Genomic DNA, 19068 nt, shown 5'->3' with positions numbered 1-19068 from the left:
AAACTTTTTAAAGAGACTTCTTTAAATTCCAAGCAACCCTAAAAAAGAAAAAAAAAGAAAAAAAAAGTCCTTGGGAGGGGCTGCAAGTTTGAGGGCAATTTTGCCTTTTCAGAAGTTTAAAAGTCAGCATGTACTTTCATTGTTCCCTTCCCTCAGCTGTGGAAGAAAACTAGTTAACTCACAAAGAAGGGACCTGCTCGTATTCAAGCTCACTATATTGCCTCTTCACTGGCAGCTATTCAATTTAGCTGTCGTGATATCGAATTGCAGTTAAAGTCTGGCAGCCAGCCAGAAGTAAGCCTATTTAAAAAGACAGCCTGCTCCTACAGTAACCAGTCTCTTTACAAACTCTACTGCAGTGTACAACTGTTGGGAGATATACAAAGTAGTTTTTTTTCCTTTTGCTTACTTTTAAAACTTCTCTCATTTTTACATTTTTGGATAACCCAAAAAAAACCTTAAAAACTTCTTGCTTGTTTTAAAGTTTTAAAGCTTGAGATTTTAAACACTTTTTTGCATTATTTGAGGAATTAATACTTCTATGCAAGACTGCAAAGAATTACTGGATTTTGAATACTGGCTTTGACATCCCCTAAAGGAAGCTGTGTGATTAAAATAGATTTTTGATTTTTTTCATACATAGTCAACCTGTTGCTTCTTATTGCAGCAACAGGTCCCTGGCAGTTGTCTATGAGAAGACAGCAGCACCTTGCTTGGTGTGTGTAGTTTGCACTGTGTTGATTTTTTTCTTTTTGCACTTGTAGGCTGCAGAGGGCTGGGAGTGCACCCCTACTATTGCTGCACCTGGAGCAGGTCTCCCAGGGTTGGCATTGCTAAGTGTACAATTTTTGGGATTTTGCTGCAATTTTTATTCTTTTTTTGGGAAGCACTTTGCCTGGCCAGATGATTCTGCCTGCCTGTTTCTTCCTCACCCTGTGCCTGGGGATGTGTCAGTGCCTGGGCTCCTTTGTCCACTGTGAGCCCTGCGATGAGAAAGCCATGTCCATGTGCCCACCGACCCCAGTGGGCTGCGAGCTGGTGAAGGAGCCGGGCTGCGGCTGCTGTATGACCTGTGCCTTGGCAGAGGGGCAATCCTGTGGGGTATATACAGAACGCTGCGCCGGGGGGCTCCGCTGTCTGCCCAAGCAAGGAGAAGAGAAGCCTCTGCACGCCCTGCTCCATGGTAGAGGGGTCTGCCTGAACGAGAAGATCTACCGGGACCAGATCAAGATAGGTAAGCGCAGCTGTCAATCATCACAGCTTACACCAGATGATTGACAGCTGTCAATCACAGGTCTTCTCCTTTTTATAATCAATGCTATTTCTGATGCATAAGTGAGTCAGCTATTAGATGAGATTACAATCTATCACCTTCCCCAACCTTATCACACCCTTTTTTTTTCTTTCAAGTTCATGTTAAGACATAATCACAAGTGTCATGTGGACTTTGAGTCAGGGAAGCTCATGCAATTTTTTTTTACTGTAGGTGAAACCTAAAAATGTGCAGATGAGTTATTGGTGGGAAGGAAATGCAGTGATTTTACCATTAAATTATTATAATTATTATATATGATCAGTGATGTCTGCAAAAGAATTGCTTATTCTGAAGTCTACAGTTGGGTTAATCTCTCATGGTTTGTATTGGTGGTAATTTTGGTGGCTGTTCCAGTTTGCATTCTCTTAAAGAGTTAACCCTCCATTCATATGCAGTAGGGTTTTAGAGTTTGTGCAAACTTAGTCCATAACTGCATGAGCCAAAAGAGTTAATCATCTATACCCTGCTTAATATATATTGATAATAAGTATTATCATGAAGGTTTGGGTCCATGGAGTTTGTACAAGCATATTCTATAACTGCATGAATTTAGAGAGTTAATTATCTATACCCTGCTTAATATATATTGATATTTAATATTCTCAGGAAGATTTAGTTTGTACAAGTAGATTCTATAACTGCACGAACTTAGAAAGGTAAATATTTTTCCCTGCATTAATATATATTGATATTTATTATTCTCAGTAGGATTTAGTTTGTACAAACGCAGTCCATAGTCTGCATAAACTTTGAGTTATTTTTTTTTTTTTTTTGCAATGCCCCATGCTTGCAGAGGCACATCCATGCTAAGTTCTGTTTACTAGTGTTAGCAAAGCCCTTGTGTAGAGGGATCCCAGCCCCCTATCCCCAGCACTGTTGTGACTAATGTTAGTGAGGTGCCTGCACTGAGAAGTTGCATCATCATTCCTGTTCAGCTTCTGTGGAATGCAGCCTGCCCCTTCTCTCTCAGATGATTAGAAAAAAAGGCAGAGCAGGCAGGCAAGGGGTTAACTTTTGCAAAGTCATGCTTAACCCTTTGCTGTCTGAGCAATGCTGAATGTGGGGAATTTGCCTTCCTAAATTATAGGCTGATATGGTTGCACAGATTTTAAAAAAGCTTTGCATGGAGGACGGTGACCTCTTTCTGGAGCTTGTTCTTGTGCTGACAATCAAAAGGTCACTATTGAGGAATTTTGAGTTTTTCTTTTTTTTCCTTTTCGCCATCGCTGTAGCACACCTGTAATTATCTTGCAGCGTATACATTCCATAGCATTGTTACTTGGTGGCTCATCCTGACCTTTGGGGGGGTCATTGTCAGGTTGAAATTTGACAGAAGAACCGGGTAAAAATGTGTTAATCTGAGAATATTGCACAATTTGCTGGCAGGAGGATTGTGGGGTCCACACCTAAAATGTTCTCTGATTGGTGCCAAATGGGTGCTTAGAACGCTGCGTCTGAAGCCAGAGTGAAAAAAATGACGTTTGCAGGATTGTATTTTGGTTGTCACCCAGGAACATATGGTGTGGCCGGAGCTCAGAGCTCAAACGTCCAATCCCATAGGTGCTGGTAAATTGTAACATTATTTTTTGTTCTTACCTGTGCAGGTAACATTTATATTAAGCATTTTGTGCACATCAGCCAATCATGTTTAGTGCTACGCCTCTTTTTTTTTTGTATATAGTTGCTGCAAATCATTTTCCCCCCCAATTCCAGTCTCCAATTAATAAACTAAACCCTGTGTTCACCTCATCTCCCTACATTTTTATATATCCAAAAGTGGCCCTAAGGGACCACTGGTGGGTTCCAGTTTCCAAGGTGAGATAATGTCAAATTGTTACAAATAAATCCACCTGACTCCTGGGCAGCCTGCGGTATTTGTAGTCACCGAGGATCAGAGCCCAGAGATGGTAATGGAAAATATCGTCGCTCTAACATAAAGGTTTGGAGAAAATCGAAATAACATCGTGGAATTTTGGGTCGGTGCCAAAATATTTTGGAACTTTTGGTTTATTTTTGTGAAGCTGTGACTGGGCTATAAATTCTTTTCCTTGTAATATTGTATTGCAGGGGTGGGCGTGCGCTCTGGAGGGACTGCAGGTGCCAGCACGTGTGTGTCTCTACCCCAATTTAATATACAGCGCTATGCAATATGTTGGTGCTATATAAATACTTTTTATTAATAATTATATATATATATATGCCAATCAATCTTTATTGACTGATGTTGATCACCAGGCAGATATGAAACTCTAATTAATATATTTGTAACCTGAATGTTCTTGCTTTTATTCACTCGTTAGTTGCACAGCAGAAGTGGGAGGGGCAGCATTATGAGCCAATCAGAGATGTTGCAGTGCACATGTGCTCACAAGGACTCATTAGCCTTTTACTGCTCATTCACTGTCCAATAGCAGCCTGGGGGTGGGAAGGTGACCAAGCTATATTGCATTACAGCTGAAGAGAAAAGTCAGGTCACCAACTTGGACTGGATGGACAGAAACAGAAATGTTATTAGGCACAATAGGGGTCATGTTTATTTCTATGTAGGGTTTGTCAGCTGAACTTTATTCAAGTTATAATTAGTAAACTGTATTTATATATTGCCAACATATTACGCCTCCCTGTACATTAAATGGGGGTTACAAATGACAGATACAGACAGTGACACAGGAGGAGGAGAGGACCCTGCCCAGAAGAGCTTACAATCTAGGAGGTGGGGGAATGAACAGACAATAGAAGGAATAATTCTTCTCAGTTCTGGTGATATATCTTAAGAGGTGAGGGGGGGTATGGAATGGTGGGTAAGTAGTGAGGGATTAGGAGACAGAAGGAGACGGATAGGTGAGTGTGAAAAGATGGGTTTTGGGTGCTCTTTGAAATAAATGGAAAGTAGCAGCAAACCGAATAAGACGAGGAAGACCATTCCAGAGAGTTGGGGCAACCTAAAGTTAGATGCTGGAAGGCCATGCTGGTTCTTGTAGTTTCCCAGCATTTGGCAATAGTCCAGTCCCATCCCAGACGTTTCTGGGGATGCTACATACCAGATATTGGCAGGCTCTTATGCTTTTGCAGAATTGGAGAACGGTGTCCCTGTATGTGGCTTCCACGGCGAGTTTCTTGGCCTACGCGTTCCAGCAGTGCCAGAGAGGGGGTTAAACTTCCCAGCCACACGGTTCCTCCTCCATTATTCCTGGCGCCGTGCCCTCCTGAGCCTTGCTAGGTATGGCTGGCACTGAATCACTTATGTAACATGCGCTGTATTAAATGAAAACCAGAGGAGTGACAGCGCGCACAATCCCGCTACAACTGGGAAGTGACAACTCCGCATTATAACATGAGAAGGTTCTCCGGGTCTAGGGGGACAAAAACGTTTTAATAAATTGTGAATTCCAAATAACAAAAGGATTTATATCACTGACTTAGATCATGCCATGTTGTATGACGAGCCAGCCCCCTCTTTTCCCCCGGGATTATAGAAGCACATTCATGCAGCTCTGTATTCTTTAATACATCATTACATGCATTTTATAATGCGAGCAGCGCATGTGCCTAAATTTGGCTTGGAATCAGCTTATATCAGTCCCTGCACAGCAGAGCGGGCTATGCAAATCTATGGATAGACAGAAATACAAATCCATATGTATATCTTCTTTTTGTTGCCTGGAGTTCAGCTGTAGGTATAATATACAAACCCACATAGGGTCCTTCTATATACAGAATGTTCCCTTTGCTTTGTTTACAACACCATGGTTGTGCTTTACTGCTCCTGTTAGACCAATATCCTGTGCTTTGCCTTCAAATCCCTCAACAGCTCTTGTCCCACCCCCTAGCTGCTTTCATTGCTTCTCCATTGATTTACTAATGACTTCCTCACTCATAACCTCTTCACATGCATAGCTTCAAGACTTTTCTAAAGCCGCCCAAACTCTTCTGTTTGGCTTGCTCCTTCTTTCTGGACATTTTAAAGAGCACCTAAAACCCATCTTTTCAAACTCACCTACCTGTCTTCTTCTGTCTCCCAAACCCTTACCACTGACCCACCATTCCATATCCCCCTCCTAGTGTGTGCTACTTCCCCCACCTTGTGGTTTGTAAGCTCTCCTGGGAAGGGTTCTCCTCTGCTCCTGTGTCATTGTTTGTATCATTTGCTACCCCTATTTATTGTACAGTGCTGCGTAATATGTTAGCGCTATATAAATACTGTTTATTAATAATAATGATAGTAATGCAACCCTGCAGACAGAAAGCAGTCAAGAGGCTTCTATTGGAAACCAAACTCAAGGAATCTTTATTCTTGCAGCTATTAAGCACCAATGCTGATTGCACTGTCAGACAGCCACTAAAGGGTGCCGGCTCAGGTCTGTCTGTGACATGAGATCATGGATAGGTGACACAATAAATGTGAAAATGAAAATAAAGCCTTGCATTCAGATGAATACAATGACTCACAGTGAATACTCATTCAGTACACATGGCCTGGTAAGAAATGGGCATGGCATTTTTTTTGTTACAGAGTATCCAATTGTATTCCGGCATACTTCCTGCAGTTTTATAGAATAGAATTGGGAAGTTTTATATTTGTAGTTATTGGATAATTTGTTAGAATTAAGACTGAACCCCAAAAGAACTGTGGGGAAAGGTTAGATTCTATCAGGTATGTCTCAGATTTCCCTTTTGCTTGGGGTCCAAGGATAGGAAGTACAAGGAAGTTTCTACAATGTGAATGGGAACTTAAATTACTGGAACATTAAATTTTACCATGCCATGGTTTGGAAAAAATGAGTTATTGCTTTGTGCCACAACACTAGGTGGCGCTGAAGTTGAGATCTGCAGTTAGTAAATTATCCAACTAGAGCACCTGGAATTTCCTGGATGGGTGGGGCAGCTTTTTCTTGTTCCAAGAGGTTTTTAAACAGGTTGGGGGTTTCCATGGATCTGGGAAATTGCTCTTGAAATAAAGATTGTGTTTTCACCTGGCCACTAGGGGTGCTGTACAGAGGGCTCACTAATGGGAGAAGCTGGAGAATGACCTTTTTTGAAATGCCGGTGTGGTTTCCCCGCAGGCTGGAAATGCCTGGCTTTCTCTTTCACTTTCTGTCCCTGTTAGTGGCTCTCTGCTGACTCATCACCAGCTGACAATTCCTTGAAGTCATAGAATAGACAAAGCCGGAAACTGTGAATTCCCACGCCTTAGGCGAGGGTGTGGCGGGGTCATTCCTGCCACCAGGTGGAACTAATAATAGCCAGGTCCTCCTACTTGTCCTTTCTCTGGATGGCAGCGCCAGGCTGGGATATAACAGCAGCCTTGGCATCCATGTGTGGACCCCATCCAGATTCCCTGGGGCCAGGGATGGGATCTATTCTAACGCGATAACGGCAATGCCAACTCATTACAAGTTAGGTGACCAAGCCTAAGGATGTTTGACTTAAGGGGGTCTGGGCTGGCCACAAGAGCTCACGACTGTTTCTCTGGCATATGCCAGTGGTGCCTATTTGCCAAAGCAGGCCTGGCAGCTGAAAAAGAAAACAAGAGCTGTATTTGTTTTGCGAACAAACTGCAACCTCAGGCTTGTTAATGCACCGCATTGCCTTCTTCTCCTATAGGGCCTATGTGCTGAATAGCCTCATGGCATGCAAAAATGACATACATACGTTTACTTTAGCATGCCTTATGTGAACTTTAAGCTGTCCTAAATGTTGCAAATTGAAGTTTGATAATTCTGGACTTTAGACTGTAACTCTTCACTCTTTGGGTTCTTCAAATGTAGGGAAAAAATGGCCTTTTCGTTTTATGACAGATCGGAAATTAATTGTTGGGGTCTTCTTAAATATCTAAGAAGCAGATAAATGATCCTGGCCACTAAAAAATAAATACACATATATATGGACACAAGCTTTTAGCCTCCAATGTAATGAAAACCATGAATTAATCCTGGGATTGCAGAACTGCTACATAAGGTTGGGCTGTAACTTTAAATCTGGGTAGAAGACTGTTCTGTGTGTGCTATCTGCAGTGCTGTGGATTGCAGCGCCCCCTACAGTTACAGCTCAAACTTTTATTTAATTTTTTTTTTTTTTGCATTGACACTTTTGCAATTGTGTTTTGTGTATTTAATTTTCTATATAAAATTAAATAAATAAATATCTATGTATATATATAACAATAGAATAGAGGAGAAATTGAATTGAACTTTTTTTTTTAAACCAAGAAAGAGGAAGACATCCAAAAATAAAAAAAGGATCTAGAGTTCCACCAACCTAATAGAACCTAGAAGGCCACCATGCCATTCAGGGTGTTGAATCCAGAAACTAGCCAAAGCCCTTGTATGGACTAAAAATCTAAATTTTTTTGAAAAACCAGCGGCCTCTGCAATGGTCACAAAATGCCTTTTTTGCAATCCGCTGTGCCAAATCACAAAACCACAGACAATAATGGTCACTGTTGTTTTCTGTGGTGAGAATGGATAAAGAATAGGACAGAAGCTGATCTTACAAAGGTGTAAATATTATTATTAGAGCTCTGTTTATAAAACAGGGAATCGGACATTCCCTGGTGGGAATCTAATAGGTCCATGTGTTTCAATGGCAGTAATTAATTCCCACAAGGGAATGTGTGAGGGAATGTCAGATTCCTTGCTTTATAAAAAGAACCCTAAAAGTGCATTTGTAGCCACAGTTTGGTTTTGCATTGAGTGGGAATGCTTGGATCCCGGATCTGCTCTGGAAATTTACTCTCTATGACCGTTGTCATCCCATTGGGAAGTTTAAAACTGAACCAATAATTTGCTTCTTTTGATTGTTTTTACTTTGTTGTGTTTTTTATCCTGCCCTTCTGAAGTATCTTATTGTCGTCTGTCTACATTCACTCCAGCAATGGATGATTGGCATTTTTCAGGGCACGGTAACATTGGACCTAACCTACATTTTCTGTATTCTAATGGTCACATTGGATTCCATTAGACGCCGGTTTGACCCCATATATGTCTATAGAGATTTCCCCAACTTTTGGGTATTTGCCAACTTGTGGTGCACCAATCATGCCATTACCAACCCCCTAACCCGTCCTGGAGTTTTAGCAACCCAGACAACCTTCCTTAGATTTAGTTGGATCCCACAATTCCAGCTGTTATGGGTCGCTTGCAGGCCAGGTTTCAAGGATATCTGTATCACGCCAATCACTGGAATCTCCTTAGTCACACAATTCTGTTTGAACACAGATATCCCTAATACTTTGCCAGCTCACAGTGTTGATTACGAGGTCAGGTGGCAGCTCAGCTTTTCCCCTTCTGGATTTCAGGTAACCATCGTCCGGTACGGCTCAAGCTTCACCCCCTACTCAGCCCCTCTGATTTCTACCTTCATCTTCAGCGTATTCTTGCGGTGATGTGAGCCGATATTAAATACCACACCACAGTGCCTCGGGCTCAGACTTTGTATAAGTAATCAAGGATTAGGCGAGAGCCTGCCAAAACCTAAGATTTGATGGGAACATTGCAGCAAAGTCTTAACTCAGTCCTTGCTGGGACGTGGCATAGAGGGTGCAGAATATGTTCGGGCCTCAACTAAGTTTCACCCAACTTGTTGCAAAAATGACCACAAGGATCAAAGCAACGATCAATGAAGGATCTCTACAAAGCACAAATTGCCATATATGCCAATATAAGAGGATAAAGCTGAACTATAAGCAAATGGCTTACTACATAGATGAAATCAATAGAAGGGAGCACATTTACTGGATAACGTTATTATAGTTCTGTCCATGCAGTTCTGAGATTTGCACAGCCTTACCGACCTGTCTGGCAGGGCAGGAGATCTGATTATTAGCTGCAGTTTAGTAACACATGCAAGTCTTGGCCCTCCCACAGCCTGCGAATGGACAGTGCAAAGAGAAGAAGAAGACTAATGGACCAACCTTTGGTCTCTTTATTTAGCTGATTCTGTGTCTGCCTCTCTGTCTGCTTTGCAAGGACTGCATTAAGCGCTCCTCCTTCATTCATTCTTAGTCATATGGAAGTATAGAGAACCTGGAAGTACCATCGGCTGAATGGAGCTGCTGTGGAGTGAAGGGAAGAAGAATATGTCCAAATAGCAGGCTCGGCATTAAGCTGAACTTGTTAAATTGCCTTCCATGGAAAAACATTGATGCACTACTTAAATCACCGATTTAACATCACCTAAAGGATTTCCAGAAATCTAAAGTTAAGCCCAGTTATCCCCCATCAGCATATAACCTTTAATGTCCATTTAAAAAAACATAGTGATCCTTCCACAATGGTCCTTGTTCAGGCACTTTCTGCTAAAGGGTGACAACTCTCTGTCTGTTGCTTCCCAACTCTGACCTGGTGTTGTCACCCTGTCATTCAAGATATGGATGGAGTGGCCATTCCAAAACAGATTACAAAGACATAGTTTACAGTTATCACCATCGGCAATCCAATGTTCCTCTTAGAATTAGAATTTTTTGAGCCGGGCAGGAAGAAGCTGTAGGTGGGTGGCAGCCCCTGTATTGTGACCCATCTTTTCAATAACCACTCACAAACAGCCTGAAAAATGCTGGGTGGCGCGCCCAGCTAAAAGAGTCTGGGGAGAACACTGGGAATCCCATCCTAAAAAATGCCAAGCAGCCATTGTTGGAGTACATGTAGACAGAAACTGATTTGCTGCATGAGATCAGCATCATTGAGATGCAACAAAAGCAAAAAATCTTAATTAGTTTTAAAATTCAGATGCCAATTTCTTTTAATATACAATGCTTTAACAAACTCAGCTTTGGTTTCCATTGACTTAAATATTATAATAGCAGGCTATTGTCTAGCTATGAACTTATTACTTTGTATCTGAATCTTGAACTTCTCTGCAGTCTTTTTCCTGACATCACTAGCGAAGACGAATTTGTACTTGTTTGTTTTGTTTTAGAGATGGGCTTGTCATGGAACAAATATTTGTCTTATACTTTTCGGAAAGGGGGGTAAAATAACTGATGAAAACTTGAGGAAATGAAGTTATTCAAAACTTTTAGAAACTTTTTTCAGCTCAGTGCCAGAACAAGAGGAGAGGGGAGGAAGCTGAGACTGCAAGGTGTGGGGGGAGGGAAAAGTGCTGTGTCAGGATAAAAAATGAGAAGGACTTAAGATCCTGAGGACAGACAAGGATTTGTAAGAGAAACCCCTGTGGTTTGCATTAACCCCTGCCTGCCTGAAATGCATGGAGTCAAAAGGGCCAATTTAATTCCAAGGCCAACTCCGCAGTATGTAGGTTCCAGGTACAAAATCTCACTATCAGTGCATCAGCCAATGTGCAACCAATGTAGCAAAGAAGCCTGATCACGAGCATTGATTCCCTATAGAAATAAATAAAATTTACAGGAAATTGCTACAAGGTAGCATTTATATTCATTCATTTTTGAGTGCTTTTACGTACATTTTTTTCAAAGTCAGTTTCAGGGTCTCTGCAAACTCTGTTTTACCATCCGCTTGGTGTTGAGGGATTTTCCACCTTAAGTGAACTTGCAAGCGTCTTCCTGCGACTTCTAATAATAACTCGCCTTTATCCTTCTATCATGTGTTTATATCATCGAACAGAGGTGATTATTTTTGTTGCTTGGAATATGACAAGGACTTGGCCCTGCCTTGGCAGAAGGGAGAAGTTTGCTACAGCTTTGATCATCCAGCTTAAAAAAATTTAATGATGGTGGAAATTTCAAATAGAAGGTAATTATGGTGGAAGCTGACGGAAGATTTGACTTTGGCAACTGGAGGGGGCAAAAGACCAGATAAATGGAGGGTGGGGGATGCAAGGTACCAGAATGTGATCACCACAGTTTGAGCATTGATTCATTGGGGGTAGATTCTTCTAAATTGATTCCCTTTTTATATGCACCTCCTAAGCCCTCTACAGCCACTCAATGTCAAACTAATGTGTAAATACTGTACATACAATGCTGTTCTGTTTTATGGAGAGGACAGGTGAAGGATAAATGGAAGATCACTAGACAACCATGCCAATAAAAGCCCTTTCTTAAGCTTCAGTTCAGTGACTTTGCCTAGGCTGAAATGATGTTGTTGGTCTGCTGCAAGCGAAAAGAAGCATTTCCTAAGAGCTGAGAGTAGTTGATCATGCATGCATTTTTTTTAGTTTTTGCCACTAGTTCTTGTTTTGTCCCCCAAGATAGGTCAGTACTAAAATAATTTTACCAGTGTACCCCCTCTATTCTCTAAATGTCTACAAAATACCTTCAGCCACTCTCATCCTGCATGTTAATTGAAGGAACCTTCACTCAAATTATTTTGAGCCTATCCTGCTCATGCCTGTCTTCTAATCACCATCTGATGCCTGTAGGTAGCTGGAGGTGTTGCAGTTTGAATAGCTGTTGGGGGGGTGCAGGTTGCTTGCACCTGCTTTGCTCCCTCCAAGCAAAGTCCTGCTTTCACTAAAGCCCCCTCCTTCCTCCCTCTTCCCTCTGGGAATAAATAGACTGTCAATTTATTGCTGGTGTTGCAGGATTTGGATGAAGTGTGGGGTGTTTGTAGGGGGAGGGGAAGGGGCAGCAGGTGTGTGTGTGCAGGAAAGACAATTGGGGATGGGGGGGAGTTGTTTGACAATGTTGGAGATCCTGCAGAGGTCATGTTTCCACAGCTGATATCCATGGTGAAATTGTAGCAGCCGGCACCATTCTCTCCCAATGACCTGACCTATGGGGTGTCAACTATTTAAAACCTGCACCAGTAATCTAAAACACAGAGGAATCGCTAAGCTGCAAGGAAATCCCAAAAGTTGCAAAACCACGGAGTATATTTTGGCACATTTGGAAAACCAGATCCTTATTTGTGCGTGAAATAATTAAGATTGTTACAACTGTATTTGTAACCTTCACGTTCTTTTATGTGTAGGGATTCCTTAGTGTTGGGTCTCTCTGGGGTCCTATGGTTTGGTTTTGGTAAGATGGCGCCATGTTTATCAAGTTGGAAGTTGGGTTGGTGGTATGGTAATAGGGCTGAATACATTCCCCAAAAATAGCAGCATCCAATCACTTTTTCTACCGCTTCTTACTCTATTTCACAGACACCTCATATTTCCTTGCATTAATTTCAGATACCTTTCTAATTGTCCTGGAAGCCTTGGTGCTCAATAAACCCAATGGTTCTTTCCATATCTAAGAACCATAGTGGGCAGGAACAGATTTGAATTGTGTGTCTCAAGTTTCTTGAGGCCTGGCTCAGAAGATCGGTATGGTCCTTTCCAGATCTGTTTTCACACTAAACGAAGTTATTTGATCACATTCGGCCTTCTGTATCCTCATCCACATCACCCTATTCCACTTATAGGGGTATTTTTATGTCTTGTGTTGCTGTTAATCTTCGGCTGCTGAACATTGCAGCTCAGCAGAAGTCCGACCTCTTCCTATAGTAGGTGACAAATCATTCCCATCCATCTTCTTTTGGTTGCTGGCTTACAGAAATCCACATTGCCCTCATCCACATATCCCTGTACACACCTCTCAGCAGGAGTCCAAATAGGCATCTGTTTCCTATCCGCCCTGCTCATCAAAACCGGAACGCGGGGAGGGGAGATATGCATATCCAATGTACACATAGTCAAAATTAGCCCTGTATTTATAGATGGGCCGGGTATGATAATATCTCAGAATAGCTGTTTGTAAACATTGCTGTTATTTCCTAAAAAATATCCCAACACCATCTTAATGTAATATCAAAAATCAACATTTTTAAATCTGTGACTTTTGTTAAAATGATACCTGTGGATCCTGCATGACAACTCTCAGTATTGTGCTCCTATGTTGTCACCCTGTTTTATATGCCTTTGATGGATAATGCAATTGGCTTAATTATGAATTGGAATTTTCAGTTTGCATTGGGTGGGCTACAAAAAGACAGCACTTGCAAAGCAGCAGTTTGCAAGAAAGGCAATCATTTGTGATACACAGTCATTTAGCCAAGGTCTGCATGTACATTAAAGGTAAACGTCTATCTTTACCAACAAATAGGACTACTTTGAAGAAAGTAAATGCTGTGCACTATTGGTCTTTGGCCTATTTTTGGCTAAAATGGTAACAGGAGTATTCCAGAAATGAAAGAAAAACTCCATTTTGGGGTCCTGGTGCCTCATTCATTGTGTTGACCCACCTACCGCCTCTCATAGTATGGCAGTGGTGGGCAAAGACAATGCTTGATACCCAATGATGCCAAATTGGGGCTGGCACCGGCACCTAAGTCTGGGGGCAGTTTAGGAGGTCATATCCTTGGTATATCAGCAGATTTTCCAGCGTTAGACACAAAATTCTTTGTTTCCCAACAAAGAACCATTTCTGCTTTCTATAGAAGAGATTATTGTTTAGTTGATCCTTGTGTAAAGACAGATATCCGTAGATCTGGGCTTACATTGTTACAATGAATTACTTAATGCTCGGCCTCTGGTTTAAATTTAGGAACTCTCCAGATTTCTCCCCCTGCTGTCTTGAACTCCTAAGCTGTCAGTAGCGCTGCTGTGCCTCAGATTTATGGCCCCTCTGGGAGAGTGTGGGTGAAACTATGCCGGGTCCCCCCATTTCACAAGCACGACCCCCGCTAGAGAAAAGTCACATTGTTCCACGCATTGCCGTGAGACATACAATCCCCCCCTTGTAAGTGACCTGGCCTGTATCAGCAATTACTGCTTGAATAGCATGGCCTGTTCCAGGCTCTTGTAATGCCAGACAGCATCTCCAAGAAATACCTGGCCTTCTATATAATGAGGGTCTCCACCAAGACTTCTACTTGTAGAGTAGGTCCAACATATTAGTGAGTATTGGGGAGCTTTAAATCCAATCCAAGCTAACTTGGCCATACAAGTGGGTCCCACACTTCATGTTGGTTTGCAAAGTTAATCTATGTTTCTCAAACTTTTTAAAATGGAGAAACCCTTGAAATAACTTTTCATGACTTCAGGGAACCCCTTCTATAATTACTGCATCCACAGATCACCGTACATTAGTGTAGGAGTCAGTAGGAAGAATTCCCCTTTTATTGGTTGCCATTGGAAAGAATGTCAACCTTACAGATTATTATTATTATTATTATTATTATTAAACAGGATTTATATAGCGCCAACATATTACGCAGCGCTGTACATTAAATAGGGATTGCAAATGACATGGCTTTAACCCATCATCCTATTTCTTTGGTAATGAAAAAGTATCAAAGAACAAAGGACTTCTGCATTACTTTGTTTAGCAATATTGAAGAGTATCTGTCATCCTACACAAGTCTGGTTATGTGGAAAGGTCACTTAGATGAGGGCCTGGAGATGAAGGATTTCAGGTGGGTGGGAGGGTGCAGGTCACTTTTCTTTATTCTTCATCTCCTTTAATAGAAAAAGTATTTTGAACCATTAATGGTAGATGTTTCTTTTTTTGTTGAAGCAAAGAAGATGAAGATCAAACACCTGCTTTGCTCCAGCAAAAAAAGGAGACATCTAGGTCTCGCCTGCTGTGTAAGACCTCATTTTAGGGTCCCCCTCCTCCCCATTTCCAAACTCAAAGCCTTAAAATGGAACTGTCATTTAAATAAAAAAATAATACTTACCTTACCTCTGCAAAGCCCTCAATCCCTCCACAACTTACCTCAATTCTGTCCTGTGCCGAAGAACCCAGGATGGTGCCGGATGGTATTGAGGCCAGGAAAGTGCCAGGTGCTGCCATCTTCCTCAATCTTCTTCCTTCTTCTGCCTATGTCACCAGATTTTACACTGAGTAGACGGGGGATCAGGTGATGTATCCTCATGTAAATGAAAAAAAAAGAGTACCAGTCTCATTGCGCATGTATGAGATTGGCACTGTTCTTTCCATTGCTGGGAAAAGCCCCTTCTGCCCATGCCCAAGATCAGACAAGCTCAGAAGCAGCATCCTGAAGCTTCCTGAGATCTGTGACATGGGTATCCCAGAAGGCTAAGCATTGCTGTGGCAGTAAAGACAGAATGGAAGGGGCTTCCTCATTTTTTAAAAAGAAAAAAAGCAAGCTAATATTATTACTTTTTATATAAGTAAACATTTTGTTGATAGGTCAATCTTCCAAAAATTTATTAGCCATCATTCTGCTCCCTTTGTTGAAATCTCCATTGGAGAATTCACGGCTAGTGATCAGATACAACAAACTCACTTGTAACTTGAGATTTCGAGTTTTTCATATAAAGGTTTGCCTAACCATTACTTTTTATAAAGATTGTTTTTTTTTTTTTTTAATGATTTTTTTCTTTTTTTTCTCTTGACAGTGCAAACCCTCCAGAGGCCGCAAGCGCGGGATCTGCTGGTGCGTAGATAAATACGGACTTAAGCTTCCTGGTAGCGATTATGCCGCTGGCGACCTGCAATGCCATAGCTTTGACAGCAGCAACATCGAATGATCCCTCCACGATCTCATTCATGCTAAGACGGCCCAAGGCGGACACGATCACTCTTGTTTTTTTTTGTTACAATTTCCTGGGATATCCGAAGGAAATTTTTTTCCTTAATTTTTTTTTTTATTTTATTTTTCCTCATCTCATCGGCAAAGGAAAAAAAAATCTTGAAAGCTTCAGAAGATAACACAAAATAAAGACAATGATGAAGAAGCTGAGGAGAGGTGAACTTTTGTTTAATTAAAAAAAAAGAAAACAGAGTGAAGCTTGAGGCAACGGAAAAAGTGAATTCACAAAGTTGAGGTTTTTTTTTTTCCGTTTTGAAAATCTGTTGCGTTTTGAATATTATTATTGAATATTTTTATTTTTGACAAGGGGAAAACTCCCAGTAAGCTTTTCTTGGCTCCACGCTGTTCGTGTTTTTGTCAGACTGAGGGAGGTAGCAGAACATCTCGTATTTTGGAGAAAATATAATAAAAAAAATACTTAAAAGAAAAAAAAATGGCAACTTACAGCGCTGAGTAATATATTGGCGCTATATAAGTCCTGTTTATTAATAATAATAATAACGGACTCCCTGACTTTCAGGGTTTCTTTGAAAGGTGAACAAGTCAATGCGGAGATCTTTTCTGCCCTTCCAGTCAACAAACTGAAAGTGATGGAGACTGAATGATGTTGTTGAAAATGAACCGAGAGAGGTCAGATCTTGGTTTTGGTTTTCACCGACTGATTGAAGCTCTAGAAATCGTTTACCTGTCACTTTAATATTTCAAAGGGGTTTTTGTTTTTTTCTGTTTTTGTTGGGACAGGGCACAGGACACTTGTAACAATGCACTCCATGAAACTAATATTGCTTAAGAACAGTGGCAGCGCTTTCTTTATTCATCATTAATGTTCTTGTTGCATTGACTCTGTGTCAATCAAGGCATGGTTTTATCGAAACTTGACCGAACATCTACACAAAACAGCTTTTTTTCAGTCCTTAGAAGCGTGGCACCATTTTGCTTGAGTATTTAGTTCAAGTTGGGTGTGCAGATTCACCTTTTAACGCTCTTGATTACCTTATCTGACAGCAGAAAGTCCTTTTTATTGGCTTATTTGCTGAGAAGCTGTGATTTTTATTTCTATTTTTTGTAAATCGCTACTTTATTCGACAGAATGTTAAATAATGGCTCTCCATGCCCCGTTGCTGCCAATAGCTTTTATGCCTGCACATGTCTGAAATGGTCCATTGCTGAAGGTATCTCCCACTAGTTCAGGTTCCATGTGTATTACTAAAGGCCAATATTGCACTTTTAGCAGCATGGTTACGGAATTTGTCCCCCCCCCCCCCCCCCCCCCCCCCCCCCCCCATCCCTTTTATTTTTTGTTTTGCAGAATAATTGGTGCTGTTTTTCTTATTGACGTTTCAATGGTTTGTTGAAAAATATAAGCTACAAGGACGAGTGGAAAGATTGTTTCTTTAAGCATTGGAAACATGGTTGAGTCAACCTTTTGTTTGACTCGGGCTTTAAAAATAAATGAAGGCTTTAGATACCACTTTTCTAAGTCTTACAAAGCCATAGGGAAGCTTTTTCTGACACTTTTTTATGCTGAATTGGTAAGCTGATAGGTGGAGTTTTTTTTTTTAAAGCGAAGAAGAGTTAGTAGACCCACCAAGATGAGATTATTTTTGATTGACATGGTGGTCACAAATATGTTTCTCTTTTGGTGGATAAAATCTAACACAAAATGGAAAGATATCAAAGCAAAAAAAAAAGTTCTGTATGCCAAAATCCAATATCTTGAAGGACAAAACAGGACTGGCTTTGGATTGCAGATTTTCCTGCAAAGTTGGAATTACCGATTGAATCTTGCCCAATTGGATGACCAGCTGTAGACTTTGCCAATAGTTACGATTGGCATTCCTTGACCCGCTGCCTTTCAGTCTTTGAATGGAAAAAACGCAAGACAATAAGTTAGCACGTGGACTTTGCAAAAAGTGAAATGGAAGACGCTGACCGAACACAACGGTTCGGTTGGAATATTCAATGGACTTTTTTTTTTCCTCTTGAGCTCGCCATTTCTGAATGTTCTCTGCTGTGTGTGTGTGTTGCAACATTTCTTGAAAGCTTTGTATATCACTCCTGTAACAATTTTTTTTTTTTGTCAAATTTTATATTGCTGATTAGTGTTAATGACCAGTGTGGCATGGCCCCCCTTTCAAGTGATTTGCTCTATATTGGCCCTTCCAATCTTCAGACTGGCGTGACAAGCTGGGACTTGTAGCCGTCAATGGTTGGAAGGTCAAAGTTGCCCCATGTTGGGCTTTTATGTTCAAGTCTAAGGTCGCTGGCCAAAATCCTCGATGAAATGAACGCTGTTCCGCTAGGAGTTTTCCACCTTCAGAAGATTTCAGCATATTGCTTTTTTACATCTGTCTCCTGCAACTTTTTGTAGAGTCTATTGTTATTTTTTAGGTATTTTCATGTTTTTTCCTTTTTTTTAATTTAATTTCTGTTGTCTTGGGACAATCCATGCAACTAATTTTAAAGTTAAAGGAGCATTGAATGACGCTAATAAGCTCAAAAAGTCTTCTAAATGTGGAAAACCTTTGCAGTTTCAGATGCTTTAGATTATTGTCCTCACTCATTCTAACTTTACAAATCACCCAACCAACAAACTAAAAAAATAAATAAAATATTACCATTCAGATCTAACAATATTTGTACAACCACCATATAGGACAAAAGATGCAAACCCTGATTCTGGCTGTTGTCTTTTTTTTTTTCAATCATTCTGTCCAGTTGTTTGGTTGTTGGTAGAGATTGTTTGTTGGTGTTCTCTCCAACAATATTTTTTATTGTATTTTTTTTAATTTATATTTTGTACCATGATTTTTTTTTATAAAAATAAACCAAATTTGCAGAAACTTGCAGTTGTAACATTTAAAAAAATAATTCTTTCAGACTTTTTTTTTTGAGAATACAATTTAGGAAATTAATTTTTTTAACCTTAAAATGAAAGGAGCACATTCACTTCTAGCAAACTGGGTAACTATAACTAAGCAGATATAATGATAATATAAAAATGTAAACTATAGTATAATTGTATCAGAGTTTAGGTTACACTAATATAAAAAGCTTTATATATTTCTAAAAAGAGATGGAGCAGCCAATAATCACTTTGACTATGTATTACCTCTAAATACTATCAGTTATATCAGTATATAAAATTACTTTATGGCACTACAATAACTCATTTTTATCTCATAGTCCCAAATAGTCCATAACAGTGGTAATTCAATAGAATGAATATGTATGTTATATGTTTTGCTTTGTAGGATGCGTCATGTCTTGATATAACCATGCTTACAGTAATTT

At 40.5% G+C, this 19068-nt stretch overlaps 1 protein-coding gene across 1 annotated transcript; it reads left to right on the top strand.

Moving 5' to 3' along the window:
• Nucleotides 1–328: 328 nt before the first annotated feature.
• On the top strand, nucleotides 329–17030 carry IGFBP5 (insulin like growth factor binding protein 5). The gene is made up of 3 exons (XM_072419079.1): nucleotides 329–1234; nucleotides 14733–14803; nucleotides 15581–17030. Exons 1-3 carry the CDS (start codon nucleotides 904–906, stop codon nucleotides 15710–15712), a joined length of 534 nt encoding a protein of 177 aa, XP_072275180.1. The 5' UTR covers nucleotides 329–903; the 3' UTR covers nucleotides 15713–17030.
• Nucleotides 17031–19068: the final 2038 nt, after the last annotated feature.

The sequence above is a fragment of the Pyxicephalus adspersus genome, chromosome 7 (assembly GCF_032062135.1).
Source record: "Pyxicephalus adspersus chromosome 7, UCB_Pads_2.0, whole genome shotgun sequence".
In the NCBI taxonomy this organism is placed as follows: Eukaryota; Metazoa; Chordata; class Amphibia; order Anura; family Pyxicephalidae; genus Pyxicephalus; species Pyxicephalus adspersus.
The sequence above is the reverse complement of the archived record's forward strand: the minus strand, read 5'-3'. Positions and strand labels throughout refer to the sequence as shown.